We start from the raw sequence: 21,811 nt of genomic DNA, 5'->3' as shown, positions 1-21,811 counted from the left end.
TCCAATTTATGGGATTCACTGGGCCACTGGCCTACATTTTCTATTTGTAATGCTCTGCTGCCACCGTGTGGTCAAATCTTGTGCCAAAATTGTGAAGGTGCCAGATCTCTATAAAGTTGTTGACAGCTTGTAGGCTGTAGTAGGCTATACATGTTCGATTATGCTATGTTTTATTCGGGCCTTTGTTAAATCTGAAAAAAGTCAATGTGAAATTAAAGAAAATGTATCAAACAAAAAACATGTTATGTGTAGTAGCCTTTAAGGTGTTTGTTTGTGGGCTATTCGTGTAGCATAGGTTAGCCTACTGAATGATCTTCGTGGCATATGAGACAAATAAATAGGCCTACGTGGGTGCCACTGTATATAGGTCTGCCGCAAATATAGTCTTTTTGTGATATCACTGTGCGTGGTGGCGTAGGAGTTGTCATACATCGCAACACGTCGCCTGGGGGGTTTGCGATTCAGTCTCAGGAATGTTGTTGTTAATAGGCTTGTGGAGACAAGGGGGAAAACTCCATAGTACTCTCAAGGATTGACATGGGCCGTCAAGACAAAACCAGGACTAGATGCAAGCCCCCCCCCCCCACTCTCAACGAAACTCTCAGACTATCATCATGCATGACAACGCCAATACTCTCTAGTTATTCAGTCTCAAAACAGGACAGGAAAAGAATTAATAGCTCACTATTCGATGGTATTCAGATATATTTGTTTTTGTTGATTTTCAAAAATGCGAACCATGCACACCTTGCGTCTGATTGCAGAACCGCTGGTGGGGATGCCCAAGGACGCGCAGCTAGAGAACAATCTGATATTTTAGACGCTTTATAAATTATTCGAGTTAGTGCTCTACTCCACCACATAGGTTCAGTTCAGTCGTGGCGGACTCTCAGGCGATTCGTTTAAGTTTACGCACAACTGAAAAGTAGACAACATATGGAGGCAGTCTTTTAATGGCTAGTTGTGTCAAGTTTCGACAGGTAGGAGTACACGCCCTTCCTTCCTCTAGAGAAACAGGTAATATCAGGAAGTATGGTGACACTGCTATAGAAGTCACTCAAGCGTGGCGTCCTGCAGTATGTATGCTGCTTTAGTTTTAGTGTTATATTGGAGTTCTTATTAATCTTCTGAGCTGATATTTGGAGCTCCGACATTTTCTTCTCCAACATGCGTTCCTTCTCCGTCGTGTGGGTTGAACTCCTCATTGGACTGCTACTTCTGATACAGGCTTCGTTAATGTCAGGTGAGATACCAACGTCAGCTGAGCCACATACTGTATTTCAGAACGTGAATTTTCTCTCAAATGTTAGTTTAGTGCGCAAAAAGTCTATTCTTACATGGTCATGTGGTTGCGTGTGTTTAACTGAAAATCTAACAATTAACTTAGTTTGCTGTGCTGTTAACGTTGCATTCAAGTGACAAACAGTAACGTTTTTTCTTTTGCTTTGACTTTTGTTGTTTTGTCATTTGTCGTGCCATTGAAAGCCACTGAGGTGGGTCTCCCATTTTCACCTTTTTGTTGCCTGCAAGTGAAGTGCATTGATATTTGAACAGAAGTCAAGTCAAATCTTTTCATAGCCTACTGATTTAACCTGACCCAGTATTCTTGCATTAACTCTGCGTTTATGGGAGCAGAAAATGATTCCATGGGATCAGAGCTCCATTAATCATTAAGCAACAATCTGCCACCACATAAATCGAGGCCATTGTACTTGCAGCTCCCCCGAGTGTCACTAAACCTCACCAAACCACTTGTTTGTATATGGCACATTCTCACATTGAGTCAGCGTTTTCATGTCGATTTAATGTATCCCCTGTGTTTGTCCTGATACATCAGATGAGATGTTTTGCTAGTCAATCTGTCTGGCAGGTTTAGGAAAAACAGACAAGAATTCTAGTGGCTGAAATGGGAGTTAAATTATGTCAGTTATCTGGTAACTGATGACTAGTGGTTTTAACTGTCAAAGCCTTGCAAATAATATATAGAGGCTCTCACCTCCCCTGACATCTTCTGGCATGCTAGCTTTCTCTCCATGCTATGTTGGAGGTAATATTGTGAACTCTGTATTGTGAATATTATAACTCTGGAGGTAATATTGTGAATTCCTCCCTGATGACTGCTAATGGGAGGAAACAAAGGGTTGATGCGTACATGTCTTTTATTGTGAGTGGGTGTTGTGTTCTGGCTTAAGAACTGAAGGATTCCCTTTCTGGATTTTAAGTCAAGTACATGATTATGGCCAGGCCCACCACAATAAGGGCTTAGTCGGGTGTCCTGATCTAGATCTCATGGTTTCTCTCACTTTCCGGGTTATCTCCCAGGGGGTCTTTCTCACCACAAGGAATTCAAAGTTCTTTGACATTTTCAGCTAGTTATGTCATCACTGCTGGCAGTGTCCCTTAGAGAAAATGTCTAATAAGAAACAGAGATACATTTGTGCATCATCTCAGACAAGCTCTATTGCATGACAACATGATCTTTGTAATTACATTGTGTGGTGATCCCGATGTCTGAGCTGTTGTATTCGATACTGTTGTTTTGGGGTGCGGTCTTGCCATCAGGTTTTGAAAGTGATTACTATAGTATTACTATTTGTTGATTGGTCCATCAGTTCTCTGTTTACTTTTATAGCAGTCTTCTTATAGCCTTGGGGAGAGAGAGGGCCATTGTCAGCCTCATCATCATTATCATCATCGTCATAGTTATTAGTAAAAGTGATATCAAAAGGGATGAGATGACAGACATGTCCAGCTGTCTCAATATTAGCTTCTCTGAGTTACTGCTGCTGCTGGTGTTGGTCATGATAATAAAGGGGATGATGAAGAATATGGATAATGATGATGATGATGATGATTATAGTGATGAGTTATGTACTATTACCCAATGTGAAGTAACAGACTGGACACAAGGGGTTGTGTCTGGAACATATTACTCAGACAGGTGTGCCCAGTTACCAAACTGTGAGGTTGATAAAACTGTGGCTCATTCATTTCTTTATTCACAACAGGCACTTTTTAAATAATGCTTGTCTGGGTAGGAGGGAGAGTGTTTGTGTGTTTATGTTTATTTGTCTCTGTTTGTGTATTAGAAGATGAACTTGTTGTGTTGTAGCTTAGCTACGAAAGGCCACTGTCAGGTTTACAGTATGTTTGGCTTTGTCCTTTTTGCCGATATACAATACGTTCAATTGGACCTAGTCATCATTATAATGCAGTTTGTTTTCCATTGGTGTATATATACCCCTATACATTACTGCTTTGCGCTATGTCTGAAGTAAGTCTTCCCTTGAGGTAGTTGAAAACAAGGAGAGCATGCGTTTGTGCAATCAATTCTTCTCAAGTTCAGGCATGTAAGTCGATGCATCCTCACTGAGGAGGCTGTGTTGGGTCATATTGAAATATTTGAAGTAAGGCAAAGTGAGCTCAGGCTGTTTCCTGTTGAGTTCTGCTGAAGTGTGGATTGCTCCACACTTATGAAACATAATTTATACAGCATGACTTGAAAGAATGTCTTATCAAGATGCATTAGAAGGCCACTTAGCTTCTAATATTTGTACACACTTGAAGCAGTTCAACATTTCTTTCTATCAGTGTTAAGTTTGTTGTGAAGTTAAATGTTGCAGGTCGCCGGTTAACTGGACTGATGAGTACAGACAGTAACAATACACTTATGTCACTTATTTCTGAAATAGCTTTTTAGTACAACTTCACTGCATCTGTGATGGAGCTGGGCTAGCAGGCAGTAGCCTGAAAACAGTGTTGGGAAGGTGTTTTTTTTTTTTTACAGTTTTGAAATGTAATAGGTTACAATTACAAGTTACCGTATTAAAAAGTGCAGTAATAGTAGTGTACTATTTCAATTACTTTAATGTGAAATGTTTAAACCTGGCAGTGTTAACCCGCAATACTCAACACTGACTGCTGTCAAACTCATTTTAAAATCCTTCCTACTGTGAGACCATAAAGGCTGTGTCCAAAATGGAAAGAAATCCTGCAATCTAACACAGCATTCGATGGCAGTGAGGCATTGAGGCATGTCTGAATCAAATATTTCTATAAAATTATGCCTTCTAAGATACATTTGTTTTGCCGAATTGAAGACAGCGTAGCCTACATGTGTACTTTGTGCTGCCTTCAACCAATTATTGTATAGAATGTCTCTGCTTCAACTCACACACATTAAATGTGTCAGCGTGCGATGGCAAAGGAAGTCACATTTGTTTTTGTTGTCTATATTTAAATTTATTAGCAGATGCTTTTTTCCAAAACAAATAACTTTATATTTTAACCAAGGACCAAACAAAACACACCAGGGAGGTAAGTTACCTCACCCCTCCCTTCAGTTTTCCCAGAGACACTCCACACAGGGTTTCGTTTTGGTTTGGGGGACAGGCTGCCCCCATTTTGTCCAGTTTTCGGAGACTGGGCTGCCTATAGAGACTCATGGAATGGGAAGCTAGCAGGTTGTGAGTTGATTGCTGAATGTGACGAAAAAATGTTATGGGCTTGAAATTGCAAACCGATCACTGACTGCACCTTTAGAAACCAGCTATCCTGACAACGGCGTTCTGTGTTGCTATATCTTGCTAGCTTGTTTGAAACAAAGTTCATAGATGCTACCTTGCTGCATGAGTGCCTCATTACACAGTTGAAGGCAGTGATGCAGCAGGTAGCTGTCTTCCTTTTTGGACACAGCCACAGATTTAAAGACAAAAATACTGCTAAGAGCCTGTTTTTAAAATCATGATCACACAAATCTTTCCATAGCTATGATTGCTTATAAATCAAACTTTGCCATTTAAAATTAAAGAGAAATTACTGTAATGCATTGATGGATATATAGGCCTACACAGCCCCAAATATGTAATACAGTTATTGATTAAGGAGGTGGGTATCCTAGTCTTGCAGGATTGTGTTCTCTTGGTTTGTGTGTTTATGTGTATGTGCATGTGTCCTTTCTCTGTCTGCCAATAATCAAACTTGGGATAGCTGGCAATTTTAAATGGATAAAAGTTACATTTATTTTGTAATTAAATTATGTAATTTCGTTACATGTAACTTGTTACTGCCCAACCCTATACCTGAAAAGTTGTGGGTTCAATTCCCGGCTTCCACCGTTGTGCCCTTGACCAAGGCACAACCCCAAGTTGCTCCGGGGACAATGTAATCCCTTGTAATAGAATTGACAGAAGTCACTTTGGATTAAAAGTGTCTGCTAAATGAATAAATGTAAATGGTAAATGTGAATACAAATCACTGACATTTTGTACAAAGATAAGGCTCAGCTTGGCTTAAAATTAATGTATGAACATTTGAGCAGTGCCCTTCCTCCATACATCTGTTTGGTATAAAGTTGACCACCACTGCACTGCAGTGTTTCACTGAAGCAAGCATTTTTTAAAAGCCAGGTAAGCAATCCCAACTGAACTGCTTCTGCACTCACATTGGTTTGACTTTGCGCTTTGTGTGATCCGATAGGCAAGCAGGCTGACAGTCCGTTTGTTGCCTCTGGGTGTGCACCTGATGTCACCCATGGCAGTGTTTACTCTCTTTTTTGACCTTCCCAAGTGATGCCAAAAGTGAAGGTTTTTTGTTTGATGTTCTTGTTTGAAGTGTTCTCGTGTGAAGTGCTTGAAAGAGTATTTTTTTCCCCCTAACTTGTATATCTGTTCTTGTTCTTGGTGTATGCATGTGGATAAAAATGCTGGATCATTCACATACAGAATGATAAGTTCCCGTCATGCCTGTCTATACTTCTTATTTTGTTAACGAGATATACAGGGACAATGTTGGCAGGCAATGTTACTGACCAATGTTGTTTGCTGTTTGGACACTTTCCTACTGATATTAAGTGAAATTTTTCTTAAATTAGATCTTAAATCATAAGTAGGCAACTTGTCACCATCATCCAATCAGAACAATTGAAACTTGTCATGTTATTGCCCAGAAACATTGTTCAGAATGTTGCCATGTATCATCATCACCTTTAAAGATTCTGATTTCCGGCCCTATTTATCCATTCACCCAAATAAATGTCATAGGTATTAGTTAGTTTGGGGAAGTAAGTGACCACCCAGTGTTCCTCCATGGCCTGACTCCGTAGTGTCTTATTACTTCCAGCTTCTGTCCTAAGTAGGGACGTACCAATATATCGGCCAACATCGGCCTCATTGACTGATCTCGCCTATCGGCAAATTTATAATACATTTACCGATTGCCATTGGTGATGTTTATCTGTTATGTTGCATCGATTCTGCACTTGGTAAATGTTGTGCTATGAAGGCCTGAAAGACTTGAAAATGGTTCAGTTATTTTCTTTTATAAATATTTTTGTTTCCACTCTAAGGGTATGATTAACAACAAAAACAAAATAAACAAACAAAGAAAAAAATATTGGTGTCGGCTAAATTGTTATTTTATACATCGGTATTGGTATCGACCCAGAATTTCACAATCGGTGCATCCCTAGTCCTAAGCACAGTGATACTGTAGCTAAGCTGGCAAAGCTGGATGTCTTGTCTTACAATGCTGGGGAGAACGAGCACTTTCTAAACATGTTTATGAAGTCCTCTATAACCTAATGTGACTGATGTACCATGTTTGAAACAACTCCACAGAGTACGTAACCATCCCCGTGAAGCCCGACCAGGACTCGACCATCACCATCACTAAAGACACCGACGCAGCAGGCTGTGATGCTTGTGTGGATGATGGGGAGACTCCCCTCTGCAACCTCACAGAGTTTGTCCTGTCCAAACCTGTGGAAGCCACTGTCCTGTTCAACTGTACCCAGCCTCAAGACGTTTATAAAGTGAAAACGGAGGGCAAGATAGGTGAGCTATTAACCTCATAGTACAGAGGGCAGAGATGGGAAACCCTGCTTGAGAAAGTAAAAGACCTACCACATATTTGCTCCAACCATTCTCTAAACTGGCTGATTCTCATTAGCTCAACTGCTGCCAGGAGCTAATTAGTGAAATCCCTTGTTTTAGGTGCACAAGTACAACCAGTACATGGTAGGACGTTTACTTTCTGAAGCTGGGCTTCCCACCTCTGCCAGAGAGAAATGTCATAAAACACACAGAGGAACATCATGTATGGAATAGTCGAGAATATTGAGTTTTGTATTAATTGTCTAGAATTCGTTTTCTTATTGGAGATCTAGCACTAGTGCTTTTATTTCCTCACCTAAGACTATTCAGTGCACCATACACACTGCATGTCTTCTGTTTATTGACTGTTTACATGATGGAACATTTTTTGTCTCCCTACCCAGAATGCACTACTGATGCCTGCAGCCCTGAGGCAGGAAAGGTTCAGGTGTCTCTCTTCACGGATTTCCACAGAAGCTTCCTGTGGACGATAGGTGGTCCCGATGGGACGTTGTTGAATTTGGATTTCTCAGGGGAGGGCCTGAAAGAAGTTCCTGAATCAGAGGTCTGTTCAGATGGGTACCTTTACTCTGTGAGTAGAACCGATGCTCAGGGAGTGGTTCTGACCCAGAACTACTGTAGGAGTGGAACCCTGACCCATCTAGAACTGCCCAGCAAGGCCTCTGTGTCCATGGTGGTTCCGAAACAGGCAGGGGTGCCTCCCATTGTGTTTAATGTGGCTCCTAAGCCTAAGCCCGTAAAGAGTAAGTTCACATCAGCCTCTTTATTAGCTTTACACATTTACACTATAGTTCAAACATTGAGCCAAATGACTGTATGACATATAAAATACTTGGGATATAATCTAGGATGAGGAAATACTATGTAGGAATTACAATGAAAGTTAGAGGAATACAACAATTTTCTCCTTCGCTCCCACCTATACTATTCATTCCTCTCTCTCTCTCTCTCTCTCTCTCTCTCTCTCTCTCTCTCTCTCTCTCTCTCTCTCTCTCTCTCTCTCCCTCCCCCTCTCTCTCCCTTCTGAACTCTTTGCATATGCACATGCAAAACTAGTTACAAAGAGTGAACTAACGGACCATGACACATATGCAATATATGACCTTTAGCCTATGTAGCATAGCATAAGGAACTACTATAAATGTGCAGCAGTTCAGTGAGGCTTTCTGGGTATTACGGGGTATTACAGGTTGCAGGAGACAAGTTTTGTTGCTGGCTTTGAAAAATGTCGATGTGACTAAGGAATGTACCGGACTTTTCAAATTTGACTGTTCCCTTCTCTGCCTGTAGTGGCCATAACAAGATAATGGTCATAGAGCACGGGCCAATTAGAAAAGTGTGTTATTATTGCATCACAACGGCTCTTATTTATTATGCTCACTCCTCTGTTAGCCAGCTGAAGATGGCTAAATATGCTGACTAATCAGAGTGATGCCAGTTATGAATATGACATTTAATATCAAAATTAAAGCTCTGCTGCAAAGCAAGCCTTTCCTGTAGGAGAAAAAGAGCCAAAGCATTTTTCTCAATAAAAAAACTTACAAAAGCATCTCAGTGAATGTTAATTGAAAAGTTTGTCATGGCTCCTTTAAACCATCTTTGTCAAAATAACAACAATTACTCTTTCTATCTTCTCTCCACCCACCCACCCCCTCTCCTCTGAATTTTGACCTCTTCAGAGGGCCGAACGATGGCCGTGACCCCTGACCAGGACACTTCTGTGATCTTGAGAAGGAAGGCTGATGGGCCCGAGTGCAGTGTGTGTCTGGGCGCGGGGCCCAACCCCACCTGTCAATCAGATCTGACCCTGCGGGAGTCGCTCAACACCACCATCCAGTTCACCTGTGAAAAGCCTGAAAACATCTACACAGTGGAGATCAATAGGGATTTCGGTGAGCTTGCCTGTTAGCATTTCCTGTAGCATTAGCATTGGTGACACAGAGAGGACTCCAACTAGGGCTGAACGATTTTGGAAAATAATTGAATTGAGATTCTTTTTTTTTTACCAATATTGCGATTGCGATTTGTTATGCAATTACTTATTATGTGAACAGCACAATATTAGATGGCCTAAATTAAACATAAACTGTTCTTTCCTGGAGATCATGTGTGTGTGTTATAATGACATTAGGTGATAATTCCATTGATATGAATTATATTTTTATTTCAATCACAGTAAGCTAATATACATGTTGAACTTCCAGCCTTGAAAACAAGTGTCCCCTCAAATAAAATCTGTGAACTTAGTGTGACCGCCACATTAGGTTTCTATTTTGTTACATTTCATGTAGATATGGTCTTCTTTCGTTACATGCAGCAGCAGAAAACTGACACAGCCGGGGTACTTGTCGTCTTGTCTCACACACACAACAGACCCGCCTCTCCCCTTCGTGCACATCATGAGTCAGAACAATCTTGCAACACGGCCGAATCACAGTACAGCTCAGTGTTCACCATCATCAACACCGCAGCGCAAATTAAGTTCAATACTCATGCATGCAAATGAACAACTTTGTTCTTATCACAACAAAATCAATCTCGAAGATAAAACTCTTTATACAGACAAAGTAAACAGCAGTTAGCAGCATGCTAAAACTTACAAACTAAATGACTTAAAGTCAAAAGGTTTCGGTGAGCATTGCCATTAGCATATTAGCTATTGGCATTAGCATTTGTGACACAGAGAAGACTCCAATAAGAACATTAAAGCAACAGTAATGGCTTTTCATCTAAAATGTACAAACTATCTGTTGTTGTAAACACAAACAACAGCATAGTTGGAACTGAAAAAAGTATGCTTAGGAAATATATTTGGTTATTTAAAAGCTGTTCCCGCACAGCAGTGTCATCGTAATTAATGTGAGAATCTTATAAAATCTAGCTACCTACAAAACATTCTGTGGCAAATGTGCCTTCAAAGCCTACTCTTTGTGGATTATCACAAGACACTGCTGAGAGAAATGTAAATTTACAGGGTTCCCACGGGTCATGGAATTTCTACAATATCATGGAATTTTGGAAAGTCTATTCCAAACATGGAAAGTCCGGGAATTTTATAAATTTTTAGGGAAAGTCAGGGAATTTCGTTGCAACAGTTTAACATTTACTTGCCAAAATACATTAATACAAATATATCCACGGAGAACTGGTGTATATCTGGTTATTAGCTTTACTGCTTGCTTGAGTTGCGCAACTTTGTTTATTCAATGCCTATTTATTCATCTCCCGCTCTAAAAAAGTAAAAGATTCTTGAACACTATGTGGCTGCTCTGAAGTCATTTGATCGGTATATTGTACCATTCATTATAGAAAGTCATGAAATTCATTTTTCCATGAATTTGGAATTTCATGGAATTTTACATTTGACCTAGAGTGGGAACCCCGAATTTAGTTTAGATGCTATGATCAGTTATGTCCAATTATGCAATCAATCCCCAGCAATTGAGCATGTGTAATGCTGAAACCAAACTATCTGTAAAAGTCGGTGGTTAGTGGTTGCACACCTAACCAACCGGTAGCTTGGCAACAAAAACAACCTGGGCAAACCTAGCCGATAAAAACATAACAAACTTTTCCAGCAAATCACAGACGAGATGCGCATTTAGGAGTTTCAATTGCACGGGAGCAGCGTGGGAGGGAGGGGGAGGAAGTAGCGAGCTAGCTCTCTGTTTTGTTTGAAAGTCAACAGAAGTGACGTTACCCAGCATCGCTTAGAGCACCTTTAACCCAGAGCTGCTCTGGGGAAACTGGCCCTTGTAATAGAATTGACATAGTAAATCACTTTGGATAAAAACATCTGCTAGATGAATAAATGCTGCAGCACTCTATAGTTTAAAAGTTTAAATGTTAAAATGCTTAAATGTTATTCCATTGCTGCAAGTCGCTTTGGATAAATGCAAATGTAAATTAGATGAGTCTTCATTTCACTTGTGAGAACTTGATACTAAAAATTACATTTCTTAGATTTCTCACAGGACGCCAGTGGCAAGAAAGAAATGTTTGCCGACTCCAGCCTCTTCCCAGACTTCCAGCGGACCTTCACATGGGACCTAAAGGTCCCGCCTTCCCGGACATTCCAGCTGGACTTCCCAAGTCTTGGTATGAAGCAGATCGTTCCCTCAGACACCTGCCCCGATGAACACACCTACAGCATCATCACATACCAACGATTTGGACTCGCCACTATCGGTACCTTCTGCAAAAACGGCTCTATAAGTCAAATTCAAGTTCTGTACAAAGGAAGGTTGGCCCTGGATGTTCCAAAGAACCAGAAGCTGGACATGTCCGCTATCAAAGTTTCCGTTGGGCCCGAAACTAAAAGTATGTTTGCAACTTTTTCCTTAGATTCTTTGGTACAATGAATAATTGTATAATTGTAATTGTATGGAATAATTCAATTCCATAACCATAACCATCTTGTTCAGTTTTGCAGTCACCTTATTTACCCCCCCCCCCCACCCCAACCACCCACCCACCCCTCTCTGTCCTCTGCAGTGCTGGCCATAGTGCAGTCCAAGTTGCCCCAGGGTCAGTCCTACTCCGACTTCTTCTCTGCCAACTACCTCACCGGCCTGCCCAGGGACGAGACGATGCAGTGGGACTTTGTGGTGCTGCCCAAGCACGATGTCACCGTCTCCTTCCTGGCCTTAACGGAGCCCAAGTGCGGCTCCAAGGCGGTGGAGGTGCGTTATGAGCAGGAGGGCAAACCGCCCGTGGTCAAGAGCCTGACGGAGGACCAGCTGACCGGAGAGCAGGGCAGCTTTAGCCTCCTCCTGCAGAACTGCGACTCGGGGAGGACGCCCAGTCCAACAGGGCTCACCCTCCACTTCAGGGTGTCGGCGCTGCGCGGCGGCGTGCCACGTATGCAAACCTTTTCTATACGTCTCCATGCTTTATTTGAAACTTCATTTGTTTACACTTCCATGATGTTGTTGTTGTTGTTGTTGTTATTATTACTACTTTTACTGTTATGCTTATTGTAGTATTTTCATCTATAATTTTTAACTAATGTAATGTTCATACACTACCAGGTCAAAAGTTTGGGGTCACTTAGAAATTTTTATTCCACTCCATTACTGTATTCACCTTATTCAGCCCTGCCCATTTTTTTAAATTCCACGTTGTCTTTAAACTTCCGGTCGGCTAGCTACGTCTAGTTAGCTTCATTGGGATAACACGGCAGAAGAGGATAGAGACAGAACAGCCGCTCCAAAGTCAGTTTTTTCCTAACTTCAGATAGGAAAGCTGTATAACAGAAAAGTCACCAAAATCCTAAATAAACATTCCTAACTTTAGGATGACCCATAATATATGATGCCAGTCATCTCGATAGAGCTCTGCTATCTCATTGTATCGCAATGGATGTACTGCTCAATTGGAAGTTCGGAGACAATGTGGGCAAAGCTAGCGCCCCCATGTTTGCGCGCGGAATAAGGTGAATAGACAGAATACCAGCTGAGATCAGTTGCATTGTTTTTTTAATGAGGGCAGCAGTTTTCAGATTACATTATGTGCTTACATAATTGTGAAAAGGTTCTCCAATGTTTTCTCAGTTAGACTTTTAAAATGGTGTCAGATTAGTAAACAGAATGTGCCTTTGGAACATTGGATGAATGGTTGCTGATAATGGACAGTGTAGATATTGCATTAAAGATCAGCCATTTCTTTCTACAACAGTCGAGAACCCTTTTGCAGTTATGTAAGCACATAATGTAATCTGGAAACTGCTGCCCTGATTAAAATAACAATGTGATGATAGTTCAGTGTGTCTCACACACTGTATCTAGTGGAAGTAGCCTGTGAATCTATGGACTTTGTGTGGCAATGTTGTTACCATCTTCTTCTCTTGCAACGAGCATATGTCAGATTTTTATCTGATAGAGCCGGCTTCCTGCACATCCTGTGGTTAGATTGTTTGTGTACAACATCCTGCTGTTAGATTGTTTGTGTGTACAGCACACAAATCTGTTAATGGTTTAACACAAAGCTATATAAATATGGCCTTCTTTTTTCAGATATTTGTGCTGTGACTATGCAGAAAGAGGCCGGAATCACTCTGAACATTGAGAGCTCCAACCCTGCGTCTTACTGTGAAATGAAAGTGGACGGTGCTCTCCAAGAGAAAATCACTGTACCCCCAGGATCCACCTCCTCCCTCTCCTTCCTGGATTGCCCCAGTGAAGACCTACTTCTCACTGTTACCAAAACCATAGGTAGGCTAACTGTTCATTCAAATCTGGTCCCATCTTTTCTTGTTATTCTGCTGATATGTGGAGGGGTAGAAAATTGCTTTCTTTTGATCATCCAATGCTTTTGTTTGAAGTATAGTAAATACTTCAGACAAAATGTAGTAAATCACCCTGGGAAACACTATCTCTCGGACTTGGTTTGACCCTCGCTGTTGCTTTTGTCAGCAAATCTATGCAACCACAGAAAAAAAGAGAATGAGAATTGGGTACTACAAAGGTTTCCATTTACATACGTTGGTGTTATGTTTTCCTTTGAAATGTAACTCTAATAGGGAGTTATAGCATCACCTCTTAGCAAGGAATCCAAGTCAAAATTATCCTCAACTTCTTGACAGAGATAGACTAACAAGATGTTGTGACTTCAAGGCACATAACAGCACACCTAATGTGAATGATGGGCAAAGTGAAAATCTGAAACTCTCCTAAATGTGCATCTCATCTGTAATTTGCTGGAACAGTTTGTTGTGTTTTTATGGGCTAGGTTTGCCCAGGTTTATTTATTGCTGTTTTTGGAGCCTGGGCTGTCCACAGAGATCACGTTTTTTCACAGTGTATTCAGGACACAGGCAGCTAGCGAATGATGAGGTGATGTTTGCCCTAAGTGACAAAAATGAAATAGCCTAAAAAACGCGTGGCATCGCTTAGAGCACCTTTAACCCTTTAGACTTTGTATTTTTATTAATTAGACTTTAGCCTTTGCCTTTTGCCTGATCCTTGTGGGAATATTCAACTCGCCTATTGGTGTTCATTTTTAGGATGTTGCCCATGCAGATAGATTTTGGATAGTTGTTAAATTAACCCTTTAGACCTGTACTGTATTTGTGTTGTCATTAAATTAGACTTTAGCCTTTGCCTTTTTGCCTGGTCCTTACTTTGTCTCTTCTCTTTGTTTGTCTCTTTAGAATGCGAAAGCCTGGCCGCATGCCCAGTGAGACAGACCCCCATCACCATGCCCACTCTGGAGAAATGCCTACCTGCGCCCATCCACAATGCCATCTGGAACCTCCGCGTGCCTGAGCACGGCACTGTGATCCTCCAGTCGCCCACGGGCACCCTGCGCCAGTCTCTGCCAGGGGAGGAGTGCGGTGGCAGTTTCTCTCTGGACGTGGCTGAGAGCGACGGCACCCCTGTCGGGCAGTTCTGCTCGGGCGGCGTCATCCGCAAGGTCCAGATCCAAAACAATGTCACCATCACGGCCTCGGCTGCCAATGCCAGGAACCTGCGCACGGGACAAACGCCCCTTTTCAACATTTCTTTTGGACCTGAGATTGGAGGTATGTGACACGTGTCAGTCACAGTAGGTCATCATTACATGTTATCAGTGTAGTAGCAGTAGTGGTGGTGCTGGTTATTAGTGTGTTAGTAGTTGTTGTAGTAGTTGTTGTAGTAGTGTTTTAGTACTATGGGACAGAATATCATATTGCTATGCATGTTTTCCATTTTTGCTAATCTGTATCACAGTAGTCGACATAGTAATGGACGAGTGTCCAGTAATCCAGTGTCCAGTAATGTGTCCAGTAAAGACCTATTTACTCCACAAGAGGGCATTGTTTAGCTGTAACGTGCAGTGGAGACCCAGCTGGCTCTAGTCATTCATGTACAGACCTATACTGTTAATTACGTCAGTGCTAAAATTTAGAGGTTGTATCAATCTAGTGGAAATGTGGCTATGAAAGCCTAATATTCTGCAAAGCTCAGGTGGAGGGGTTCGGTGGGTCTAGCACATAAGATACCTCTTAGCTGAACACTGACTGACAATAACAACACTGAAATGGTCATGAACGCGTCTCGTTGTTGTTATTGTCGTTGTTGTTGTTGTTTTTGTTTTTGTTGTGTAGTGTTAATTTTGTGGTGGCTGTTGTGCACCCTGGTGTGTTCTAAAACGGTTGGTTGCTGGGTGTGAGTACTTGTATGGCAGAGTGAAAGGTTTGGCCGCTGGTTGAACTCCACAACCAATAGCGTAAGGAATGTCACATCTTTTCCTATTTATGATTTAAAAATGTGATCCTCTCGTCACAGAGAGCATTGTGTACCACGTGCAGCCAGACCCTATGGTCCAGACTCCGGTACTCCTTGGCACACCTGGTTGGCCCAGGGCCATGAAGCCCTTCTCCTCCGTCTCCTGGATCGTCTGGCTGCACTCGCAGTACCGTGCCGACCTGCTCTTTACCAACGTGAGCCAACCCAAGTGCCAGCAGCATCACACCATGATTAAGGTGAGGCATTCCTTCAGCGCTAGCCTGAGCTCACATTAAAGCACTGAGTTAACACTGACGAGCTACGCTAACTTCCTTAAAGGAAAGGCATGCAAAACCTCCCCTGATAAGGGCAGCCCTGATAAAAAGCTTGCAAACATGCCAGTGTATTTTTGGCAAAAATAGTGTGCAGTGTCACTGCTGTAAAAGCTTTTTGTTTCAGTTTTGCCGCATGCTCTTGCTCGGGACACAAAACCTAATGGTCCATATCCTGGATGGCTGTGCTGTTCTTCACGCGGCTGTACGCCATCAAAATGAATTTGAAGATGATGCCAAAACTAGTTAGTTGATAAAAGCACACCTCTGCTTCTGCTGATGTGCTAAAATGCTGACCTTTGGTATCTCGATCTCCACATTTACAGTTTTATTCACCCATGTTTCTGCTGTGTTCAAGCTGAATACACACACGTGACTTGGCCATCCTTAGTCTTTGTCGAATAGCTATTTAGTGCTGCATAAGAGAACAAAATTCTACTGCAAAAGAAAGACTGGATTAGTCGAGCACTAAACGACCCTTCAACTTCTCTCATTTTCCAGTTTGGCACTTCATATGGATGTATGTGTGTGTTTGTGTGTGCATCCACTGAAATGAATTCCTGCAGACACCCCAATACTATATTAAGGCGGAAATGTAAAGAGCATCTGCTGCAGGGCCATAATACAGACCATGTTGAGTTTGAAATATAACGATGGATCTGCTGCACTAGTACAATGCTGACTTGACTATGTTGATTCCGGAATACAAAGGTCCAGACGATTGGTTCGGAGGAGGAGATTCTAAGCCGACGTGAGGACGAGGATGCGGAGGACAAGCTCAGTGTACCTGGAAGCTTCTACCTGAACATGTCCAACTGTCAGCCCGAAAGCGGTGGCTTCAGTGCGCTCAGCAAGGTGATGGTGGAGAAGAAGAACAGTAAGTACTAGCAACCATTCTCCTCCGTCCCTAAACATTTACAGAATGTTGTAAAATGAAGAGGTGAAGCAGCACCCTGGTAAACATGCCCCTGTCCCAACCTTTTTTTTTAAAACATGTTGCTGGCATCAAATTGAACATATATTTTCCATGAAATAGTCAAATTCGTCATTTTCAACATTTAATATGTTGTCTATGTCCTTTTTGCAGCTAAATATGGGTTTACGAGATTTGCTGATTATCACATTCTGTTTTTATTTGCATTTTACACAACATCCCAACTTTTTTTGATTTGGGGTTGTATATTGTATGTATACATACCGTATTGTGCATGTTCTGTATGCTGCTGTTTATAAAAGTGCCTGCGTTAAATGTTAATGTAATCATTTGTGTTTTCAGAAATGCTGTTGGGAATCATTCTGGGTGTCGTCGGAGCTCTCGTGGTCCTCACGCTTTTAGTGTTAGCAATTGTCTGTGCGGTGACCAAGTGAGTGCACAACACCTATACATTATTTACATTTTGATCTAATTGACAGATTGACTCTCTTTAAGGAAACTTTGCCTATAATGAATTTATCAGTACAGTACACAGCAAATATCGAATGAACATTACATTACTGTACAAAAACAGATCAAAAACGTGTGTGTGTGTGTGTGTGTGTGTGTGTGTGTTATTATGTGCTAGTGTATTTTTATATCGACTCATATTTGTTATAGTTGGGTTGTCTTATACATTTGTATACATTTCAGGAAGAGAAAGAAGCACACAATGGCCAAGCGAGTGTCCATGTACAACCCCAAAGGCCATGTGTTCCGCCCAGTTGATTCTACCTTCAAGCCAGACAACGGCGCCCATGTCTACGACTCCATCGATGACACCATGGCATACAGCCACCTGATCGGGGAGCCTGGCTACAATGGCGGTGAAGCGGGAGTCTACCGCCCCTACGTCGGTCCCATGGACGTGAAGCCGCCCGTCATCGAGGCGCCGGGCGAGAACAACAAGAAGGAGGAATTCAGCACATTCTTGGACCCCGTCGACTCCTTCGGGCCTCCGAGGCCGCGGACGCCTCTGGGGCCACTGAACAGCCTGGGCTTTGAGGACCGCCGCATGGTGGACAACGAGCTGTACACCTTCAAGAACTCCGGAGACTCCAACCCCATCCGCTTGTCCGATGTCGACCCCCTTCCTCCGCCCATCATGGATGACGAGTGGGATGATGATGATTATGACGATGATGAAGATGCCATGTGAACAGTACGAACCAGGACAGGGAAGCACTATGCTGCCAGATGGACAGCTGTCTTTAATATCGGTGTTGGGTCATGCTCCTCAGTCAGAATGGGTAGGACATGGGTATAGGAAGACGGAGTTGAGCGTGGCTCTCTGGAGGGATTCCTGTGCGTCCGTGGGATTCATTTGTGCCTCAAACAGGCATCAGAATGCACACCACTTCCTGACATCCAGTACACATTGTTTCCAGGTGTTTGCATGCACACGATTTCCATGTGTCCTGGTCGTAGAGTGCACATTACGTCCAGACATTTAGAGTGCACAGTATTTCTGGGTGTTGGAGTACACACTGATTCCACGCTTCCAGGTGTTCCAGAGCACACCAGAGTGACACAATTTCCAGATGCTTCCAGGACAGTGACCCATGCCATTTTAAAAAATGTTTCAAGAGTACAAATGATTTTACCATCTGTGAGTCTTTGTTTTCTATTTTAAAATGTTTGTTTTACATTCTTTTTAAAGATGTTTTTGTCTATGATGGCAAGCCAACAGGAACATGCCACGCATTCTCACTATTTTCTCATCAGAGAACTGTTGACTCTTAGATCTTTGCTGGAAATGGGATTATTCAATTTTTCTTGTTGTGTTTAGGCATGATCTGTGGTTGCTTGTGACTAGATGTGTATATCGGCAACATGCTGTTTTAATATTTGTGTATATAGCTTTGTACATTTCTATGGTGCTTTAGGAATAAATTCATAGGTGTTTTATCCGATCTGCCTCTCTCTTTTGTCAGTTTGTAGCAAGACAGAGGAAATGGTACGAGACAAAACGCTGACTGTAGACAAACTTCATATAATCTGGTAAACTAACACTCACTACCACTCTATAATCGGTCTTCCCAGTTACCCAATCACACTCATTGGTTTTGTTTGTGGATGCATTTAAGTGTTAAGAATGTATCCTGAATGTGCTAATTTGCTGCTCAAATTCATTGTCTGGTTTGTGTTTTGGCTGCATCTGTGTGTCTCTCTGCTGGATACGCCTTGGTTGTCTTCCTGGAATGTGGAGTAAGTGTGGTGTGCTTTGTATTTTTTGAGGTTAGTGTGTTGAACAAACTTTTGCTCTATTTGAGCCAGTGGTGATTTGCCCAGCAAATGTTTATTCATTAAAGTCGTATATATCTTCAACAGTGCAAAATGTACATATTCAGTTTAGTTCAGGCTAGACAAGACTTTGTTAAAAAACAAACAAAATAGAAGAAGACTAGCATTCTGAAATAAGCATCGTTAAATTCAGACTGAGCTGCAGAGAAAAGGGAAGCACTTGCCATGACTTCTTGATTTGACTGAACTGATGCACTTGTGCATCCAGACACTCCAGAGCAACTGAGGGGTCAAGTGCCTTGCTCAAGGGCACAATGGTGAAAGCCGGAAATTGAACCCACAACTATTCAAGCTGCTGCATGCTAGCCCATCTACTTAACCACTAAGCTACCACCGGCACATTTCACATCTATGTTCAAAACATTGGTTAGTTCAGTCAAATTTAGGCCTATCACTTTTTTGTTTTACACCACAAAGCCCCTTCAGTGCATGTGTGCCTTTTTGGAGTTCATTCTTATCTAATTATGTGGAAAAACAAAATGTGAAATCTCCACATTGAAAGACCACTGTGTCATTTTGAAATACCAAAGTGAAGAAGGTATAATTACATGGTCATGGAAGCAAGGTGCAATAACGTAGCATTTGACAGACAGAGGCAAGAAAAAGCAAGGTGTGTGTGTGCGTCTCAAGCCTCGATAAAGCACTTTTTTATGGGGCAACTTCTAACATTATCAGACTATGTTGAACTCGCACACGGACGCCCTCTCTTCGCGGCAGTTCTCGTCCAGCCACTTCCCATTCATTGACCCAGAGAGCACTGCGCAATTCATGGTGCGATCCCCCTTAAAGGAAGTGTCCCAGTTCTTGTAGCGCAGGGTGGACCCGGTTTGGTCGACCCAGACGCCCTCGGTCAGCATGTCGTTGATGCCCAGCCAGATTTCGTCATCGGACCCAATGGTCTGGCGCATGTAGTCGTACAACTTGTCATTCTCATCGAGGGAGAGTGGGGTGCTGATCGTGCCACCCTTGGCGATGCAGTCCTCGCTGGCTGCATGGTAACGCTTCTTCATGGGGTCGGCCAAGTAGCATTTCCCCTGAATCTTGGTTCCCTTCAAACAAACTGAGACAAGATGGTAAAAATATTTAAGTCTGCGGTCAAATTCACTCAACATGTCTCTTCTAATAACACCTCACTGTGTCTGTTTGCCATCTTGTTGGCTAAGAGCTGTCCTTGGATCATTACAAGGCCTGCTGTTGTAGGTTAGATCAAAGACCACATGTGTTGCCCATGTGGCCTTATGTAAGTGAATCTGACGTTTATTAAGCAAAACACACCACAGACTTGGAACAGTTGCTGAACATTGTATGAGTTGTAAGCATCAAAAAGGATGTTAAGGAACAACAATGTTATAAGAAGACCATTTTCAGGTTTCAAGAATGGGATTCCACAGATCCACATAAGTTTCATTCCCATGTTCTCTGGTGGTCATACACAGAAGGGACAATGAACCCATTAAAGCCCCCACTGCACCTGTTTGCAAAGCCTGCTGCTCCTTCAGAAGATTCACCTCCTTCAAAATGTCATCGATTTGCTTTCTGAGTTCTTCAATGGCTCCATCTTTTGGGGTCTCTACTCAGATACGAAACAAAAAGATAGAAGGACATTTAAGATGAAACAGATGATTGATGTAAAAAAAAAAAAAATGTGTGGGAACATCCAGCCCAGGCTGGTGTGTTGTCCATGTGTTGATTGAAAATGGTTTACAGACCTCAAAGATATTTTAAATGTTGCAGATCTTTACTGACACATTATATCAGAATATCAGATATCTCAGATGTTAATTGAAATGCACTTTCAATATTTATACTCTAAGTAAGTATTTGTAAACCTGTTTTAAAAAGTGCAAAATGTGGACGAGCAACGTGCTAAATGAAAACCAACCAACAACTACTCTAACCACTCAAGTAACATCAGTTAAGATAAATGAAGCAGTTTTGTTGCATCAAACATGTCCATTGTATTAAACATAAAAGGTCAAGAATCAGGCTCCCCTAAAGGCTTATTTCCTACATTCCCTCTCTCATGTGTAGCCTACATACTGTGCAGAGTTGTATTGTCTGACCTTTCTTCACCAGCTTCTTCTTTGACATCATCTGTTGGGATGAGAAGTGGGAGAGAAGCAGAACTCCGAGCAGGAGGCAAGCACCTCTGAGATCCATGGCTGCAGCTGTGGGAATGAGGCGCTCTCCGCAGAGCTTTGGCAATTTATCTCACACTTGTCCCACAAAGAGGAAAAATACTGTAATCGAAAACAACTGCCCGCCCGCTCGGCTACATGTGCCGGCCAACGTCAGAGGAGCCCGAAGGCGTGGAGCAATCCCGCCGTCTCAACCTCTGCTGGGGCAGGGCCCTTCCTAGACACACACACACACACATTCACACACACATACACATACACATTCACACACCTACACACATACACATACACTTTAGATTTTAGAACAGTACGCTCTGCATCTTTGGTACACACACACATACACAGTCATGCCAGCACATGCATCAAAAGCTTATGTAACTTCATTTTTCTTTTCTTTATCGATTCACTTTCTGTGTGTTTGTGTGTGTTTATGTATACATATACACACTTATTAGTATCCAATACCAACTGCCTAGGATCACCACCACCTCTCTGTCAATACTTGCATAATATTCATCACAGTTTTTGTTGTTTGTTTGCTTTGATATTGTTTTCCATCCCTTGGTTTTGTCATTGTTTCTCTGAAGGGATGGGAAGGGGGAGGGTTGTTGTTGTTGTCGTTAGTACCCTTTTTATATACAGTCAATGTAAGTACGTCATTCTGCAAACTAAATACCTGTATTCTTTTCATTCCATATGTATGAGGACTTATGGACATATGTTTTCTCTTGAAAATTTCACAAACAATTCATACAAAAAAAGCTTATGTAACAGGTGGATGACAAAGCATTTCATATAAAGCAAATGTTATGGGGATGCACTGTGTTTGATGTAAGGGAAGTATCATTGGAGGCACCTTTTTCTTTTCTGACTTGAATACACCAAGATTACACGTGTCTGCTTTGCGTCTAGTACAGAGGCATACATGCTTTTCAAAATTAAATGTGTGTGTTACATAAAGTTC

General features: G+C 42.0%; 2 protein-coding genes and 1 long non-coding RNA gene across 3 annotated transcripts; 1 reads left to right on the top strand and 2 right to left on the bottom strand.

Moving 5' to 3' along the window:
• Positions 1-749: 749 nt before the first annotated feature.
• cdcp1b (CUB domain containing protein 1b) lies at positions 750-18,318 on the top strand. Its single transcript, XM_042077084.1, has 12 exons — positions 750-1,243; positions 6,618-6,833; positions 7,277-7,636; positions 8,573-8,785; positions 10,857-11,213; positions 11,388-11,753; positions 12,908-13,105; positions 14,044-14,415; positions 15,161-15,357; positions 16,144-16,309; positions 16,709-16,796; positions 17,060-18,318. Exons 1-12 carry the CDS (start codon positions 1,168-1,170, stop codon positions 17,562-17,564), a joined length of 3,114 nt encoding a protein of 1,037 aa, XP_041933018.1. The 5' UTR covers positions 750-1,167; the 3' UTR covers positions 17,565-18,318.
• On the bottom strand, positions 6,182-21,528 carry LOC121695908. Its single transcript, XR_006026200.1, has 3 exons — positions 21,517-21,528; positions 19,370-19,371; positions 6,182-6,315 (listed from the first exon to the last, which is right to left on the bottom strand). It is a non-coding gene; the product is annotated as an uncharacterized LOC121695908 (long non-coding RNA).
• clec3bb (C-type lectin domain family 3, member Bb) lies at positions 18,553-20,881 on the bottom strand. Its single transcript, XM_042077094.1, has 3 exons — positions 20,773-20,881; positions 20,181-20,279; positions 18,553-19,769 (listed from the first exon to the last, which is right to left on the bottom strand). The coding sequence occupies exons 1-3, from the start codon at positions 20,867-20,869 to the stop codon at positions 19,381-19,383; spliced, it is 585 nt and encodes a 194-aa protein (XP_041933028.1). The 5' UTR covers positions 20,870-20,881; the 3' UTR covers positions 18,553-19,380.
• Positions 21,529-21,811: the final 283 nt, after the last annotated feature.

The sequence above is a fragment of the Alosa sapidissima genome, chromosome 21 (genome assembly GCF_018492685.1).
Source record: "Alosa sapidissima isolate fAloSap1 chromosome 21, fAloSap1.pri, whole genome shotgun sequence".
Taxonomy (NCBI): Eukaryota; Metazoa; Chordata; class Actinopteri; order Clupeiformes; family Clupeidae; genus Alosa; species Alosa sapidissima.
The sequence above is the reverse complement of the archived record's forward strand: the minus strand, read 5'-3'. Positions and strand labels throughout refer to the sequence as shown.

Coding starts and splice junctions, on each gene's coding strand:
- clec3bb (XM_042077094.1), bottom strand. CDS start 20,869: ATGGATCTCAGAGGTGCTTGCCTCCTGCTCGGAGTTCTGCTTCTCTCC. Junction 20,280..20,772: donor GAAGAAGCTGGTGAAGAAAG/GTCAGACAATAC, acceptor GTATCTGAGTAG/AGACCCCAAAAGATGGAGCC. Junction 19,770..20,180: donor GCAGCAGGCTTTGCAAACAG/GTGCAGTGGGGG, acceptor ATCTTGTCTCAG/TTTGTTTGAAGGGAACCAAG.
- cdcp1b (XM_042077084.1), top strand. CDS start 1,168: ATGCGTTCCTTCTCCGTCGTGTGGGTTGAACTCCTCATTGGACTGCTA. Junction 11,754..12,907: donor GCTGCGCGGCGGCGTGCCAC/GTATGCAAACCT, acceptor TTCTTTTTTCAG/ATATTTGTGCTGTGACTATG. Junction 16,797..17,059: donor ATTGTCTGTGCGGTGACCAA/GTGAGTGCACAA, acceptor TATACATTTCAG/GAAGAGAAAGAAGCACACAA.